The sequence below is a fragment of the Malaya genurostris genome, chromosome 3 (assembly GCF_030247185.1).
Source record: "Malaya genurostris strain Urasoe2022 chromosome 3, Malgen_1.1, whole genome shotgun sequence".
In the NCBI taxonomy this organism is placed as follows: Eukaryota; Metazoa; Arthropoda; class Insecta; order Diptera; family Culicidae; genus Malaya; species Malaya genurostris.
In genome coordinates this window covers 81,606,576-81,621,557 of record NC_080572.1, presented here as the reverse complement: position 1 = coordinate 81,621,557, position 14,982 = coordinate 81,606,576, and the positions used below count along the sequence as shown (strand labels likewise).

Here is a 14,982-nt window from a genome sequence, read left to right as displayed (position 1 = left end):
TTTTGTATCATTTGTTGTAGTTCAAAACAGTTCTCAAGATTCTTGATGACTTTCAGAATTTTTGCATCATCTGCATAAAACAATCTGCATTCCGGTGGTAACAGAAAGGAAACGTCGTTTATGAAGATCAAAAACAGTAATCGACCAAGATTGCTTCCTTGCGGAACTCCAGACTTATTTGAGAATATATCTGAAGTTGAAGATCCAATTTTCACTCGAGCTGAACGGTTTGTCAAGTACGATTTGAACCAGTCTACGCTCGTCGGTGAGACGCCCGTTGCTGAGAAATCGACGGACGTTCCGTATTTGGAGATTTTCTTCACTATTACCGATGCTTTCGGAAGCGGAAACCGGGGACTAGTAGTCCCAGAGTAGTCTTATATAATCACTAACTAATAAGATCCGTCAACTAGATCAATTTAGCAGTAAGTTTTATAAAAATGTGCACCTCGTTTCGCAATCGCTTGTGAAAAAATACTCATGAAATTGAAAATTTTCTCCAATCGCACTGTAATACCGGAACCGGAAGTCGGATCTGGATCAACTTTTCGGTGATTTTTTAATAAATTTCAAGACCTTTTATTTGCTTCTTAGTTTGTGAAAATTGATCAAGAAATTTCCGAGAAAAATGATTGCATATTTTGTGATAAATTTTCACATATTTCCTTGCAATTCCGGAACCGGAAGTGGGATCCACATAATACTCAGGAAAATTGTAGAATGCTAGAAGACCTTTCATTTAAATTTAAATTTGTGAAAATCGGTTTAGCCATATTTGAGAAACGTGTGTGACTATTTTGTTTCTTTTTTTGGTGCATATCACCCTGTAATTCCGGAACCGGAAGTCGGATTCATATGAAACTCAGGAACTTTGTAAGGGACCTCAAGACCTTTCATTTGAATCCAAGTTTTTGAAAATCGGTTCAGCCATCTCTGAGAAAATTGAGTGACATTATTTGTCACACACACATACATACTCACACACACACACACACACACACACACACACACACACACACACACACACACACACACACACACACACACACACACACACACACACACACACACACACACACACACACACACACACACACACACACACACACACACACACACACACACACACACACACACACACACACACACACACACACACACACACACACACACACACACACACACACACACACACACACACACACACACACACACACACACACACACACACACACACACACACACACACACACACACACACACACACACAGACATTTTGTGATCTCGACGTACTGAGTCGAATGGTATATGACACTCGGCCCTCCGGGCCTCGGTTCAAAAGTCGGTTTTCACAGTGATTGTATAACATTTCTATATGAGAAAGGCAAAAAAATGAAAAGGTCATAAAAGTGATCCAATGCACAATAAAATGACCAGAAAAGTAGTGCAACCGAGGAGTGGTATTATGTCATGTCAATTCAAGATGTGTCCAGAAAATCCTAGGCGAATCGTACTGAATGGCATGAAGCGTACTAAAGAGAGGGAACGTGCCATTTGAGCCAATTTGTTCTAATGTTATCAAACGAATAAATTAGAGTAATTCCATGTGGAATCGGCTGGCTGTTGGCACGACCCCCTTCGATTTGTATAAAACTTTGCATGTTTGATCGGTATGACCAATAAAGTATGTTATTGTGAGTTTATTTCAGCTCGACTTTAACCCCGTAGGCTCACTAGGGAGAGGGGGGGTCTCACGAAAGTCTACGTTAGTCTACAAGGGGGGAGGGGGGAGGAAGTCTACGATTAACTTGGTTAACCTTCCGCGCGTTTCCTTCGATTGATAAAAAAACATTAATAAACAGTTGTACCAAATGCACGATACGTGCAACCTAATCCGACTTAGAACATTGTAATTTGTGATAACGTACATGACCACTCTCATTCACAAGTGTCATAGAACCTTACCACAAGTGTCACAGGACCAATGTTAGTAGGATGAGAAAGTATTCAGGATTTATCGCTCATGTATAGCCGATCACAATTCAAAGATTCTGGCGTGAAGCCGCTATCAGTGTAGTTTTACCCAACGAAAAACAGATTTGAAACATCGAAATGATTGTAATCGTGAAAGTAAACATTTGCCAAAACATACACCTCAGAAGTTGAAATCGAACCTGCTAACTATTTCCACCCGTAAAATTATCAATTTTAATCACACTACTAAGAAAATACATTTTCTTTCTTATCGTTCATCCAGTAAAGCCGCTTGAGATTTATTGTTTATCTTATCCTCTTATATAACTGCGAATTTATGACAATGCTTTATAATAGCGAGATCATCATTACTTGTAAACAGATACCGGTATGATATTAAAATTCCCCAAATTTATTTAAAATTAAAGTTCGTCATTTCAAATCCATCACCTTTTGGTTGCCTTTATTACAGGACTGCGCAGAACCAACTGAATCGTCTCGATGGATAAATTTAATATCCTTTTCTCAATTCTTAATAGAATAAAATCTTTTGTTAAAATTATCAATATGTTCTTATTTTCAAAAAGTCTATTGTTGCGTTCGCTGTATGTCATGTAGTGTCTTCTTGTTGGGACAAACCTTTCGTAAATAATATTTCCGCTAACACAATTTACCCCTCCGACTTTGATTATCTCACTAGGTCTGAAAATGAACTGTATACTTCTTTTGAATACCATGAACGAACTATTCGAACTCTAAAAAATTAAGTCTCGCTGTTGGACGCAGTATTGCCACAATATGTTCGTCGATATTCATGATGGATCAACAGTACTGACCGATGGGAGCGGGTCACTTCGCCGAAAGCCATTTCGCCGAAAGCCATTTCGCCGAAAGTCATTCTGTCGAAAAGGACATTTCGCCGAAAGGGTAATTTCGTTATTATGCCTCCTGAATAACTGATGTGGCGCAGCCACATAACCGAATCCAAGAAGTCTAGGCGGCATGAAGCCGCCGAGGCGACGCCGGCTGAGTTGGCCGCCGACCCGCCGTCGGAAACGGCGGCCTCTTGCATACAAACCTGTAACCGCCTCGATTGCCCGGTCTACTCAAAGCCAGTTTTCTTTGCTTTAGTTAGGTCCGAACGAGCGGTAGCGAGGTCGGACAGCACACGAATCAAATCGATGTGGCGAAGCCGCATTAGATATTTTTTCACTTGGTAAATGGAAAATACCTCATACATTTGATTTACACCTATACAATTGCTTTGATGCTTAGTGGCTAATAGTCAACAAATTTTCTTGGGAACTCCGCTCTGAAGTTCATGAATCAATTTTTATTCAAGAGTACAAGAATCAATATTTATTCAAGAAGTACAATTGTAAGTCAACAAAACGGGCGTTAACGTATTATCATTCATTTGTTTTTATTTTAAATCAATTCCAGTTACAATATTAAAACAATTGCAGGAATCGGTGAAATGGCTTTCGGCGAAATGACATTCGGCGAAATGACCCATTCGGCGAAATGACCCTGATCCCTGACCGATTATGTTAAATATAAAATAAGGGTTTAAAAAGTACCAGATTTTAGTCTACGTGGTTTATCAACGGTCCCTATGGTCTTTCGCCGAGGGAGTATGGTTGTGTTGGGAGGCGGAGTGGGGGTCTGGATAAAAGGGAAAAGAATAAAGCATATGGGTCTGACAAATAAAAGAATTTCTCATTGGTCCAGAGATTTGTTTTGCCCAACCCTACGGCGTCTCTCCAACTTTTTAAAATATACATTAGTTTTCTTGTAACTTGCGTTCTTTTTTGTGACATAAAAAAATCGTACGATTAACTGTGAATTTAAAAAAAATAAGTTATCATTTTTTTTTTGAAAAATCGGAAATTTTTATCTTCAGTGTACCTCTAAAAAAATCAATTGATTACCTACACCTTTCTCTCAGACGCTATGTTCATGGAAGCTGTAGATTGCGAGCTATAATTGTTTTAAAATATATGGTTTAAAAATATACGCCTTTTTCAAATATTAGTCTTGATTATAAAAAATCTCTAGATCAGTGAAAAGTACTTTATTTGTCAGACATGCAATTGTCGATATTTTCAAAGAAGTTCCTGATCTGGCAGGCGATTTGCGAATGTGCTGAAATAAGCGCTCCCTTCATCACATCCGAAACAATCCACGGAGTTATTCACACGAAAGAGTACCTTCAGAAGTGTCTTTTGTCATTCTTATGAAAGAATAAACTCTATTATTGTCTGTTTTAGCATCCTACCACTACTCTCGAAGCGTGTTAGAGTGTTATCAAGCCAACGGAGTTGATTGTGTAGCCAAAGAAAGGTTAAAAGACATTGAAAAAAAGAATCAGTTTCAGTTTGGGCAAGAAAAAGTGCCCATCTTTCAATATATGGACGATTTGTGGCGAACATCATATCCTACTTTAGGACAAAATTTAATCAAAATCAAAAACGGTGTTTATTTTGTAAATCGACTTCAAAATATTTAACAGAAAAAAAATTTAATGTAAGTATTTCTATATATTTTTTTAATTAACTAAAGATTTTGTATTATATTAACTAAGGATTTTATATTATATTAATAAATATTATTACAACACACTTAGACCCTTTTCTAAAGACAATTTAGATCATTTTTGGAATAAAAACCAAGCATACAAAGTGATTTTTTTGTAACAAAGTCTACATGTTCAGAAAGTTTCATCAAAATCTGTGAGGGTACTATTAACTAGGAATCCTACACTAAAAATATTGAGAGACGTTGTTTTCTTACTGAAACTTCTTCTCATCCGGCCTGATACTTTTTGCAGATGTCGGGCAACTAGTGTTAGAGTTTTTTGTAAAATCATCTCACAAAATGAGTTCCATTGGATTCACGGATGATTTTGACTTTCAGTTTAGTTTTCAATAAAAAAAACTCTGAAAAAAATGTTTCTACGAGAAAAAAGTTTCTTTGGAAGTGTCCATCTTGTAATCAGAGTTGCCATTTTAAAATCTGTGTTTCAACTTGTAAAATCTGTGTACCATCTTTGATTCATCTTTTCGATCATATGCAATTGTCGATATCGATCTGGGAAAATCTGTGAAAAACATTTTAAAATTCTGTACTACCCTGCATATGAAAACACATGAAGAGAAGGTCCAATTGATTGAACGAAAACTAAGCATGCAAACTTGGTAGTTTAATTGGTAAAACAATTTCCCCGGTTAGGAGTTAGCTACGGGTTCGAGTCCCGTCTCTGCGGTAACATTTTCGCGGTTTTCATTACATCATTGTGTTCATATGTCAGTTTTTCAATCTGTTTCCCCGTTAGATACTGATCATAATAACAAATCTATGATTTCACAGAAAAAACTGAGAATTTGGTAGCTCTGCTTATAATGTACGAACGATTGATGGGGAACATAATTACCCATTTTGGCACAAAATTTCATCAAAATCAAAACTTTTTTTTATTTTTGTAAATCAACTTCAAATTTTTATAATCGTTTCCCTCCGATGTGGGGCTCGGTTTGAAATCTTTTCGTTAATTTTTATTAGAAAATTTGACTGATTTTGAGAAAAACCGCTAGTACAGCACGTTTTTGTAGGGTGTGTCATTTTTCGACTGTTGACTATAACTATTCGAAAAAACGAATTTGACCATTTGAAAAAAAAGTCTAGAAAAATTTCGGAAAAACAAAGTGGCATTTTGTGACAAAGTCTGTATGTCCAGCAAATTTCATAAAAACCAGTTTCCTTCGAAGTCGAAGCGAAATACTGCAAACTCGTTAAGGCATTCACCGGATTTTTTTTAAATTCTCCATCCCTTATTGTTTTCGTTAGTTTTGCTCATCTTGTGCCATGCAAACAAGCAGGCTGACTTTTGAAACTTTTGAGTTCAATTTGAGCACTGCTTAGCGGTTCAAGTTGAACTGTTTAAGTTTGCACTAAACAGTTCAATTTGAACTGCTCTGCACTGACGAGTCTAAGACGAAACGTGATTGCTACGGAAAAACCTATTTTAATCCACCTAGTGGTGTAATGATGCCTTTCTCATATTACTCATTACATCATAAATATAATCGTGAAATTCGCAAAAACAACTGTTTATTGAATAGCAATAGGATAATTTGTTCGGATCTAATCTCACAAACTCCATAAATCCTGTTCAACCTGTAGTTCCGGAACCGAAAGTAGTATCCACAACAAATTTTTGGAACTCCGTATGAAACTGTAAGACTTTTCTTTTGAACATATAAGTTTGTGAAAAATCGTTTTGGCCATCTCTACAAAAAGTTCGTTTACTACCAACAAATATGACCTACAAATTGGAACAGTTTTGAACGTAGTTAAACCTATACTTACTATCTCATGCTCTATTTCGATTAAATCAATTAAACGAAATCTAACAAACGAAACGAACCTGCGTTTCTGTTACTTCTGCATATGTAAGTCAAGCTAAACAGTATGAATCAGCAGCATAAAACATGTAGTAGGATTATTATTATTATTATTATTATTTTTATATTTATTATTATTATTATTATTATTATTATTATTATTATTATTATTATTATTATTATTATTATTATTATTATTTTTATTATTATTATTATTATTATTATTATTATTATTATTATTATTATTATTATTATTATTATTGTTGACATCACTACACAACGTGTACGAAATAGAACAAAGCACGCCTTGTTCGTTTTGTGTTTTCTTCTTCTTTCGGTGTTGTACTCTACATGGCGATTTGAAAACTTTGACACACATCGACCTGCAACTGCGGAACCGGAAGTCGGATCCGGATGAAATTTCACAGTAGGTTTAAAGACAATATGAACTTTAAATCAAATCATGATTTATGAAAATTGGTTCAAGCATCGCAGAGAAATCGAAGTGAATTTAGTTTTAGGAATTTTTCTTCTACACTGTCGGTGCTCTCGGAACAGGAGAAGAGGGGACCAGTAGTGCTGAATTAAGTTTTCATACCCACAAACTAACAAGCTCTGCAAACTAGAAGAATTCATCAGACAGTTTTATGGGATTTGTTTTCGTGGAAAAATACTAATAAAATTGGTAATTTTCCACTTATCACGCTTTAGTTCCGGAACCGGAAGTCGGATCCAGATAAAATAATCCACAATTTTTTAAAGGACATTATAAAACCTTTCAATTGAATCTTAGTTTGCAAAAATCGGTTGAGTTGTTTCAGAGATAATTGAGAGTAAACTTTTTCTCAAATTTTCACATATTACCATATAACTTCGGAACCGGAAGTAACATTCAAATGAAATTCAATGGGGACCATAATACCTTTTATTTTAATTTCACTTCGTGAAAATCGGTTAAGCCATCTCTGAAAAAAGTTAGTGCATATTTTTTTCACTTTTTTGGTACATGTCATCCTATATCTCCGGAACCGGAAGTCGGATCGGAATGAAATTCAATAGCAGGCTATGGGACTATGATACCTTTCATTTGAATCTTTGGTTGTGAAAATCGGTTTAGCCATCTCTGAGAAAAGTGAGTGCATATTTTTGTTACATACACACACACATACACACACACATACACACACATACACACACATACACACACACACACACACACACAAACAGACATTTGCTCAGTTCGTCGAACTGAGTCGAATGGTATATGACATTCGGCCCTCCGGGTCTCGGTTGAAAAGTCGATTTTCACAGTGATTACATAGCCTTTCTATATGAGAAAGGCAAAAAGGCAAAACTAATTCATTTTATTTTTGTAATTTCGTGTTTGTTCAAAATTGTTAACACTTAATAAGTTGTGTTAAGTTAAGAGTTTGCAACAATTTTGAAATATGAAAAATTCACCTCGAAGCACACAAACGGATAAAAAGCGATGCATCTTTGTTCGTGGGAGAAAAATGTAGGGAAAGATGTTCGGTTGCCAGCAGTGTTCGGTTGCCGGCACCCCACCGTAACTTTTGACAGAAAACAGATAGCGTCATTTCGACAAATATCATGTGTGTGTAATAGCAGCACGTTCTTTTTGCGCCGAATGTCAAAGCAAACAGACGCTTGTACTTTTTGTTGTCTTCAAAACCAATTTCAATTGCGTGAAAATCAACACAAAAGTTTTTCATAACTTTTTTTTATAGTATCATAATTTGAAGAGCATCAATCGAAAAGGTGAGTGGATTGAATATTTATGAAGTAAAATCGATCTATTTCGTGATTTAATACCGGATGCTATCAACATTTTCGCAACCAAAGTTTTATTAGTAATTTTCAACATGTCTACCGATTTCGGTTGCCAGCACACCAAGGTGTTCAGTTATCGACACCCCATTTTTTTTTCAACAAATCGCGAAAAATTGTCAGTGATATGCAGAGATGCCAAGTCTGCAAATTTGTCTGTAAATTATCAAATTCCTTAATAAACATGTAAACCTTTTTTTGTCTAAAGACTTTGCACAGACTTTTAAAACTTCGATTGTTTGCAGACATATGTCAGATATTATAGACTTTTGTAAATTGGCGCGATCTTTTCGTTTTTGCTAGCTAAAATTATTGTATTACCTGGCATCTCGGGTTATATGCAACACGTGGACAACTTGACGGCTTCAATACACCCATCATATAAGAAAAAACTTTGGTTCTCTGGTTCTGTTAGCCAGTGCGACTTCAAACAAATCGTCCAAGTAAAAAGAAATTGAGCTTTAATGCACTGATTAATGCCATTAAACGTTGCTTGGTGGATAATAAGCCAATAAATTCGACTGCAGCAACGTATTCAATCCCGCGAAGCCGGTGGAAGACCGGCCTAATCAACACCAAAGTCGCCACCATACAAATCAGTGGTCTAGAGAGCCAAGGCGAAGTTACCATCAGTTAATGAAGACTTTTGTCCAAAATGCCTCCGAAAAGAATAAATTTCGTTTTTTCTTTGAATAATTTACTTATATTTTTCCATTTTTAGCAAAATTTCTTGGGGTGCCGGTAACCGAACACCTTTTTTGAAATGGCCAAAATTTACCACTTTACTAAATCGATAATAAAGTTTTTTCAATCGATTGTTTCAACTCAGTTTCTTGTTCATTTGTTAGCTAAGGACCTTAGCTTTCCATTGCTGTATAGATGTCTGCATAATGTGCAGTTAGTCAGAGGTTATAAGCTTAAAGAAAAACTACAAGGATCAGCCCATGGGATTGTTCAAGCCATTGATGTGGAACAACCCGGGTAGGTGTAAATAGCAAACAAAGGTCAAAATAATACCAAATTTTACCATCATATCTTGGCTTGATGTTTCTGTGTTGTCATAGCGATACTTGATATTTTCGTGATATTTTATCAAGGGATCAAGACATTGTACAATATCTGTTCAACATCAGAATTAGTTATAATATCTTATTTCGTTATTTATGAGCTATTTCAATTTCATTAAGTAAATTGATCCAGTAGTTCTATCTTCAAATAAAATACCATTGAATAAACTGCATCAGAATCAGATAAGAGAAATACTTAAGATATTACTCTATTCTCAATGCTAGAATATAAAATAATTAACAAATTCATCTTCTATAAATATTTTGCTCTTGGTTTGATATTACAATGACAGAATTTTTAATTTTGTTGTTATTTTCTCATGCAGGCTTTGTTATGATTTTTGATATTTTAACTCTTATTTCAAACTAAATAATGTTAATTTCTACCATTGAGATGTTTGATTTTAATAACAGAATTTGGTATTGGTTTGCAAATCACTTCTACCCGGGAAGGCAACCAAAATTTCTAATGATCTACAATCAAAAAGTTCAATAAATCCGAACCAACACTGAACCTCATTTGTCTTGATTTGCATTTGTTTTATGACTGACGAAATTACACCAATATCCCAAATGTATGCAATTATATCTTTGTACATACTTGCGATTTCGATAATTAAGCTTCTCTTCGCCAAGCTTGTGTTCAAGTTTTTTATGCAAGCAGTTTTTTTTTAACGTTAAGTTTCTCTACCATTCTGCGATTTCGGTTGAAGCGATAAACTATTTCTCATTATCAATCGAGTTCATCTAATATAAATTAGAAATTAATCTTAAGCACTCAAAATTCATCCAGGGGTAGTTGTCAATTTCTCATGGGGAAACGACACAACATGCAATTCCGAGCTTACATGACACAAGATCAGAGCATACCAATTAAGGGCTGACGCAAGTGTGTTTAGGGCGTTTTAAAGGGCTATTTTCACGCTTCAAATCTGATTTTCTCAGAAACGGTGACGAATATCAAAAAAAACTCAACTGATAATCTCTTAGAAAATTAGTTTAGATTATTCTGTGAAAATTTCAGAATGATTGTTTGACTTTAGCGGTCGGGAAAGTCTTTTTTCTGAAGGAAGAATTGCATAGCTGAAAACGGAAACTTGTTCATTGAATATCTCGCCTTCAAAAGCATGAATCAAAAATCTATCCAGACAATGTCTAGATAATTTAGTTTAGATGCGATTAGTGCAAAAAAACATATATGTTGTCGCGATAAAAATTAAGTGAATGTTATTTTTGTAATGGTAAGTCCATTTCTATGGCGGCACCATTTAACGAAACATGAGAGAGAAATAAAATCGGCTCAGCAAGGCTGCCAAACAAGCGGTAGCTTTATTGGATTTTATGTGATGTAGTCAAACTTGTAACCGAAAATATCAAAACTTTCTTGGCCACCCGGCCACATCGAGAGTCATTTTACACATTTACGAGAGAGCATGAAGAGAAATGTAATACTGGCCTCAGTCCTTCAAATCGTTTTCTGGCACGTTTTTGTCTTGCTGTCTAGCAGCAACCTACCTCTAGCATGCTACTAGTAGGACTGAAACTTTAGCTTTAATTTCACTTCTTTTTATAGATTCGCGTGCTTCCAACAGCTTCGCTTTTGCATCGATTGACCAATCGGAGCGATGCTCTCTCTTTGATACATAGCTTACTCCTTCAAACCCGTCGTCTATGGCAGGGAAATCCGGTATACCAAAGATTTTTAGCAGCCAAATAGGACACTGCTCGCTACTAATCAAAATTTCAATTATATATAATTGAAAATACGTGGCTTGATACATTCAAATCGAAACGTAGAAATATTTCCTATCAAATGATGAAATAATATTAATAATTGATACAAAATAGACTGAGCTGTAAGTGTTTAAAACCTGACCACATTTCTACGTGTAGTTTTTCTTGAGTTTCTGATTTGCACCACTATATAGAAAATAAAGATGTGTTCCACATCAAAAGGGTGCCGGTAACCGAACACTCTCCCCTACCGCATTGAAAAATCACATGAAAACAACCGCATAACTACGAAAAATCGCGTTGTTTGAACTGTTGAAGTAGGACTAAACAACTTTTGTTAAAATATCTCCTAACATTTGTTTTGAATGTTAATGCAGCAGCTGTTTTTTTTTTATATCATAGAAATTTATATATGTATGTTCAAATTTTTTCGAAAATAAATTTTTGAGAATTTTGCATGCCATGAAAAGGACCGTTTGGTTTGTTGGTGTTGACCAATGAATGGTACTAATCTCGTGCATCCAGTGCTCTATGATCGAGGTCATCCTGCGTTTTTCTCGAATGCTCAGTAACACTTCGAAAATATAATAAAGTGTAGATGAATTTTTACTTCGCAATGCGCGTCAGTTCCGAGCCAATATTCGTAAATTCTCAGTTTCTTATTAGCGCTGTGTAGTTTCTCGCACAATCCGTGTTCTGCAATGACTGCTCCAGAAAGAAAGAATGATAGAGAAAATTGCAAGCTTTGACTTAAATGCCCATATAGTTTTCTGGCTGTTCTGAAGACGTATTCTAATTGAAGTGACCTGAGTGAAGATTAAGGTACTTTTAATGCCAAAATGCAAATCGCAACGCCAAAAACACAGAAAATCAAATTAATTTTATGTGCATGACATAATTAGCTTATTAACAGCTCCGAATACAATTACTAAGAGACGAATTTTCTTCTCAAAGCCTAAAACTGAACTTGCTTCCAATTTTAAATGAATACACTTTTATTGAACAGCACAATCTACACAATTTTAGAGAGTTACAAAAAGCGAGATGAGTCCCCGCTCTACACATGCGAACTTTCAATACGCAAAATAACAAAGCAGATATTTCCACCGAATTTTTTGAAACAGAATGAATCATACGAAAATAACGCTTTTAAAACGCAATTACACTTTGTTAAATACCAAAAACAACCTTGAAAACAGTCAAACACTAGCGTCATTTACCTAACAATGGATCGCTAACAAAGCTGAAAATTTGGATGACATCAGTCCGATTAAGTTCGTTCCGCCGTGACGATCATCTCGCTGTTGAAACTTACCTTTCTCTCATACAATTACGCCCGGTTTACTGATAGCGTCAGTCGTACAGTGTCCGGAACAGCTCAAACAATGCACAAAACCAGTTGCCTAAATCGTCTGGCTGCGTGAGAGATCACAAATCCTCGACGCTTTCTTCCGGCGGCTTGTATCTGGCCGATATGTTAATGCTATCTATCTCACAATTTCACTGCCACTCACTGAACCAAACACAGGAAACTTCGAATCCGCTTAAACTTCGGTACGATGTAGCGTTACAACAAAAAAAAATCCTACATGGAGGATTGGTCACACACCTGTACGACGATCGCTACAACGATTTAAGTAAGTATTTCACATGAATTTTCATACTATTTTACCTCAAGATAACACAAACAACAACCACCGAGCATTGTTTTGGTAGTTATGGTCAAGCGACCGAACCAGCCTACTCGGATCTTTCACCCGCACGCTTGAAGGCCACAAAACTACAGGTTTTCCGTTCCAACCGGGCACCTTTCCCCGGCTCTATAATCACTATCTTCCAACAACAGTTAATTAACTGTTAGTCGATTAAACCCGCTCGCTTCCACTGTGGGTGGTGAAGATTTCTCATGTCATGCTAAATCGCATTTTCGCAGCACCGAAAACGTACTCAGACAATTCTATTCTCCGTTTTGGTAACTATTTTTTTTTGCACAGTTTCAACGCCTTTCAGAACAGCCAATGCGAACCGAGTGTATCCAGTAGGTCTTGAAGAATCCATTCAGAATGAAAAACGCAATCAATAATAATTAAATAACTCAGATCCACATGCCTTCAACCGAACATCTGGGTCTGTTCGAAAGATCGTCGATCGCTCAATTCACTCACGCACGCGCGCTGTCAGTTCGCACCATGGTAAGCAATTAACATCCATTCGGTAACGTTAGGTTCACTAGACTGTTGGCATAAACGGCGATACTTGCGACCGAGCCCACACTGATAAGCCCGGCGCGTTGGGATGAGCAAAACTTGAAAGAGAAATTGAGCCAGAGAGAGAGAGACTAACCCTCGTCATCGTGCTCAAGCAGCAATGTGAGCGATAAGTTGGTTGGTTTAAGCTTCACGCTCTTCCCATTGGTAACCGATCTGGCGTTACCAATGTTGTGTTTTGGTTTTCGCTCTTCCGAAGAGAACAGGAAAAACCTGCCACTGCCACCTGTCGCCTGCTGTCCTTTGCACTAACCCCATCCGATTCACTCCAAGCCAAGTGAGTATAAGCGATCATGTTTCGACAACATCACGCATTCAGCTGTTTTATGTTTTCGGTTTTGCTTTGTTTTGTTTCTTGTTTGTTCGGTAGATTGTGCGATTCGTTTGTGTACTCATTTGCCAGTAGTTTGGATTTGGCGATGTTGATCGTTGCCAATTCGGGTACGTGAGGTAAATTTGAACGAAGAATGGGCAATTTTGGATAGATTTTGTGATTCACAAAATATCACAAACGTCATATTTGTCTTTTGTATCGCTAGGAAACACGTACTGTGCGATCGTGTGATCTAACCATGTTATAAAGTTAAAATATTTATAAAATAAGTACCGATGTCTGCGCTTCACCGACAAATAATGACCAGAAATTCTTAGAAAACTGAGAAATTCTGAATAAATTATACACAAATTTACTAACATGAGTCTTAAAGTAAAAGGGATTGCAGTAACGATTTTTGATTTTTGAACTCATTTTCACACCGCGATCTTAACTGAGACGTTGTCAACAATAAACTCTCAAAGTTAGGATTCAATCAGTGGCCCGACATGTGTCGACAAGTTGAGCCCGTATTCGAGCGAGTTGCGCTGCGGTACACTCCGCACGTGCGGGTTGTGATTGAAAAATACACTGCTCCGAAAGTATTAATCTTTCCACTCTGAAACTTTGCCAAGATTGAGTTAAACCCCTAACGTTTCCTTTTTTCAACGTAAAAAAGAAAAACTACAAGGATCAGCCCCATGGGGTTGTTCGAGCCATTGATGTGGAACAAGGCAACCAAAATTTCTAATGATCGACATTTTCAATTAATTGTCACACTTTTGAATTGGCAAATGCACGAGAGTCGGCTTAGATTGATCTTTATTAGGAACCAATACCGAACACGCGAACCCAGAGTATAGACTCTATTTGTCGTGATTTGTATTTGTTTTGTAGTCGACGAAATTACATCAATAGCACAAATGTAGGCAATTATATGTTTGTACATGGCCGCAAAACGAATATCGATATTTAAGCTTCTCTTCGCCAAGCTTGTGTTCAAGTTTTGTATTCAAGCAGTTATTTTTATACTGTTTCTCTACTATTACTACCATTCTGCGATTTCGATTGAAGCGATAAACTTTTTCTCATTATCAATCGAGTTCATCTTGTATAAACTAGAAATTAATCTTATGCACTCAAAATTTACCCTGGGTAGTTGTCAATTTCTCAGGCGAAGCGACATAACATGGAATTTCACCCGATCTTGCATGACACAAGATCAGAGCATACCAATTAAAGGTTCAAATCGTTTTATGGCACTTTTGGTCTTGTTGTCTGGCAACAACCTACCTCTAGCATGCTACACATAGGACTGAAACGTTAGCTATAATTTTGCTATAATTTTCGCGTGGTTCCAACAGTTTCGCTTTTGC

The 14,982-nt window shown here is 36.5% G+C and overlaps 1 protein-coding gene across 4 annotated transcripts in view; it reads right to left on the bottom strand.

Moving 5' to 3' along the window:
* LOC131438091 (myosin-IIIb-like) overlaps positions 1–13,250 on the bottom strand; it is a 251,269-nt gene extending 238,019 nt beyond the window's left edge. For 3 of the 4 annotated variants that reach the window (XM_058607896.1, XM_058607892.1, XM_058607889.1), the window contains exon 1: positions 12,342–13,249. In XM_058607896.1, the coding sequence (XP_058463879.1) occupies positions 12,342–12,352 (11 nt within the window). In that variant the 5' untranslated portion in view covers positions 12,353–13,249. Of the gene's footprint in view, positions 1–12,341 lie in introns of all 4 variants that reach the window. The other variant, XM_058607895.1, reaches the window with a different exon arrangement.
* Positions 13,251–14,982: the final 1,732 nt, after the last annotated feature.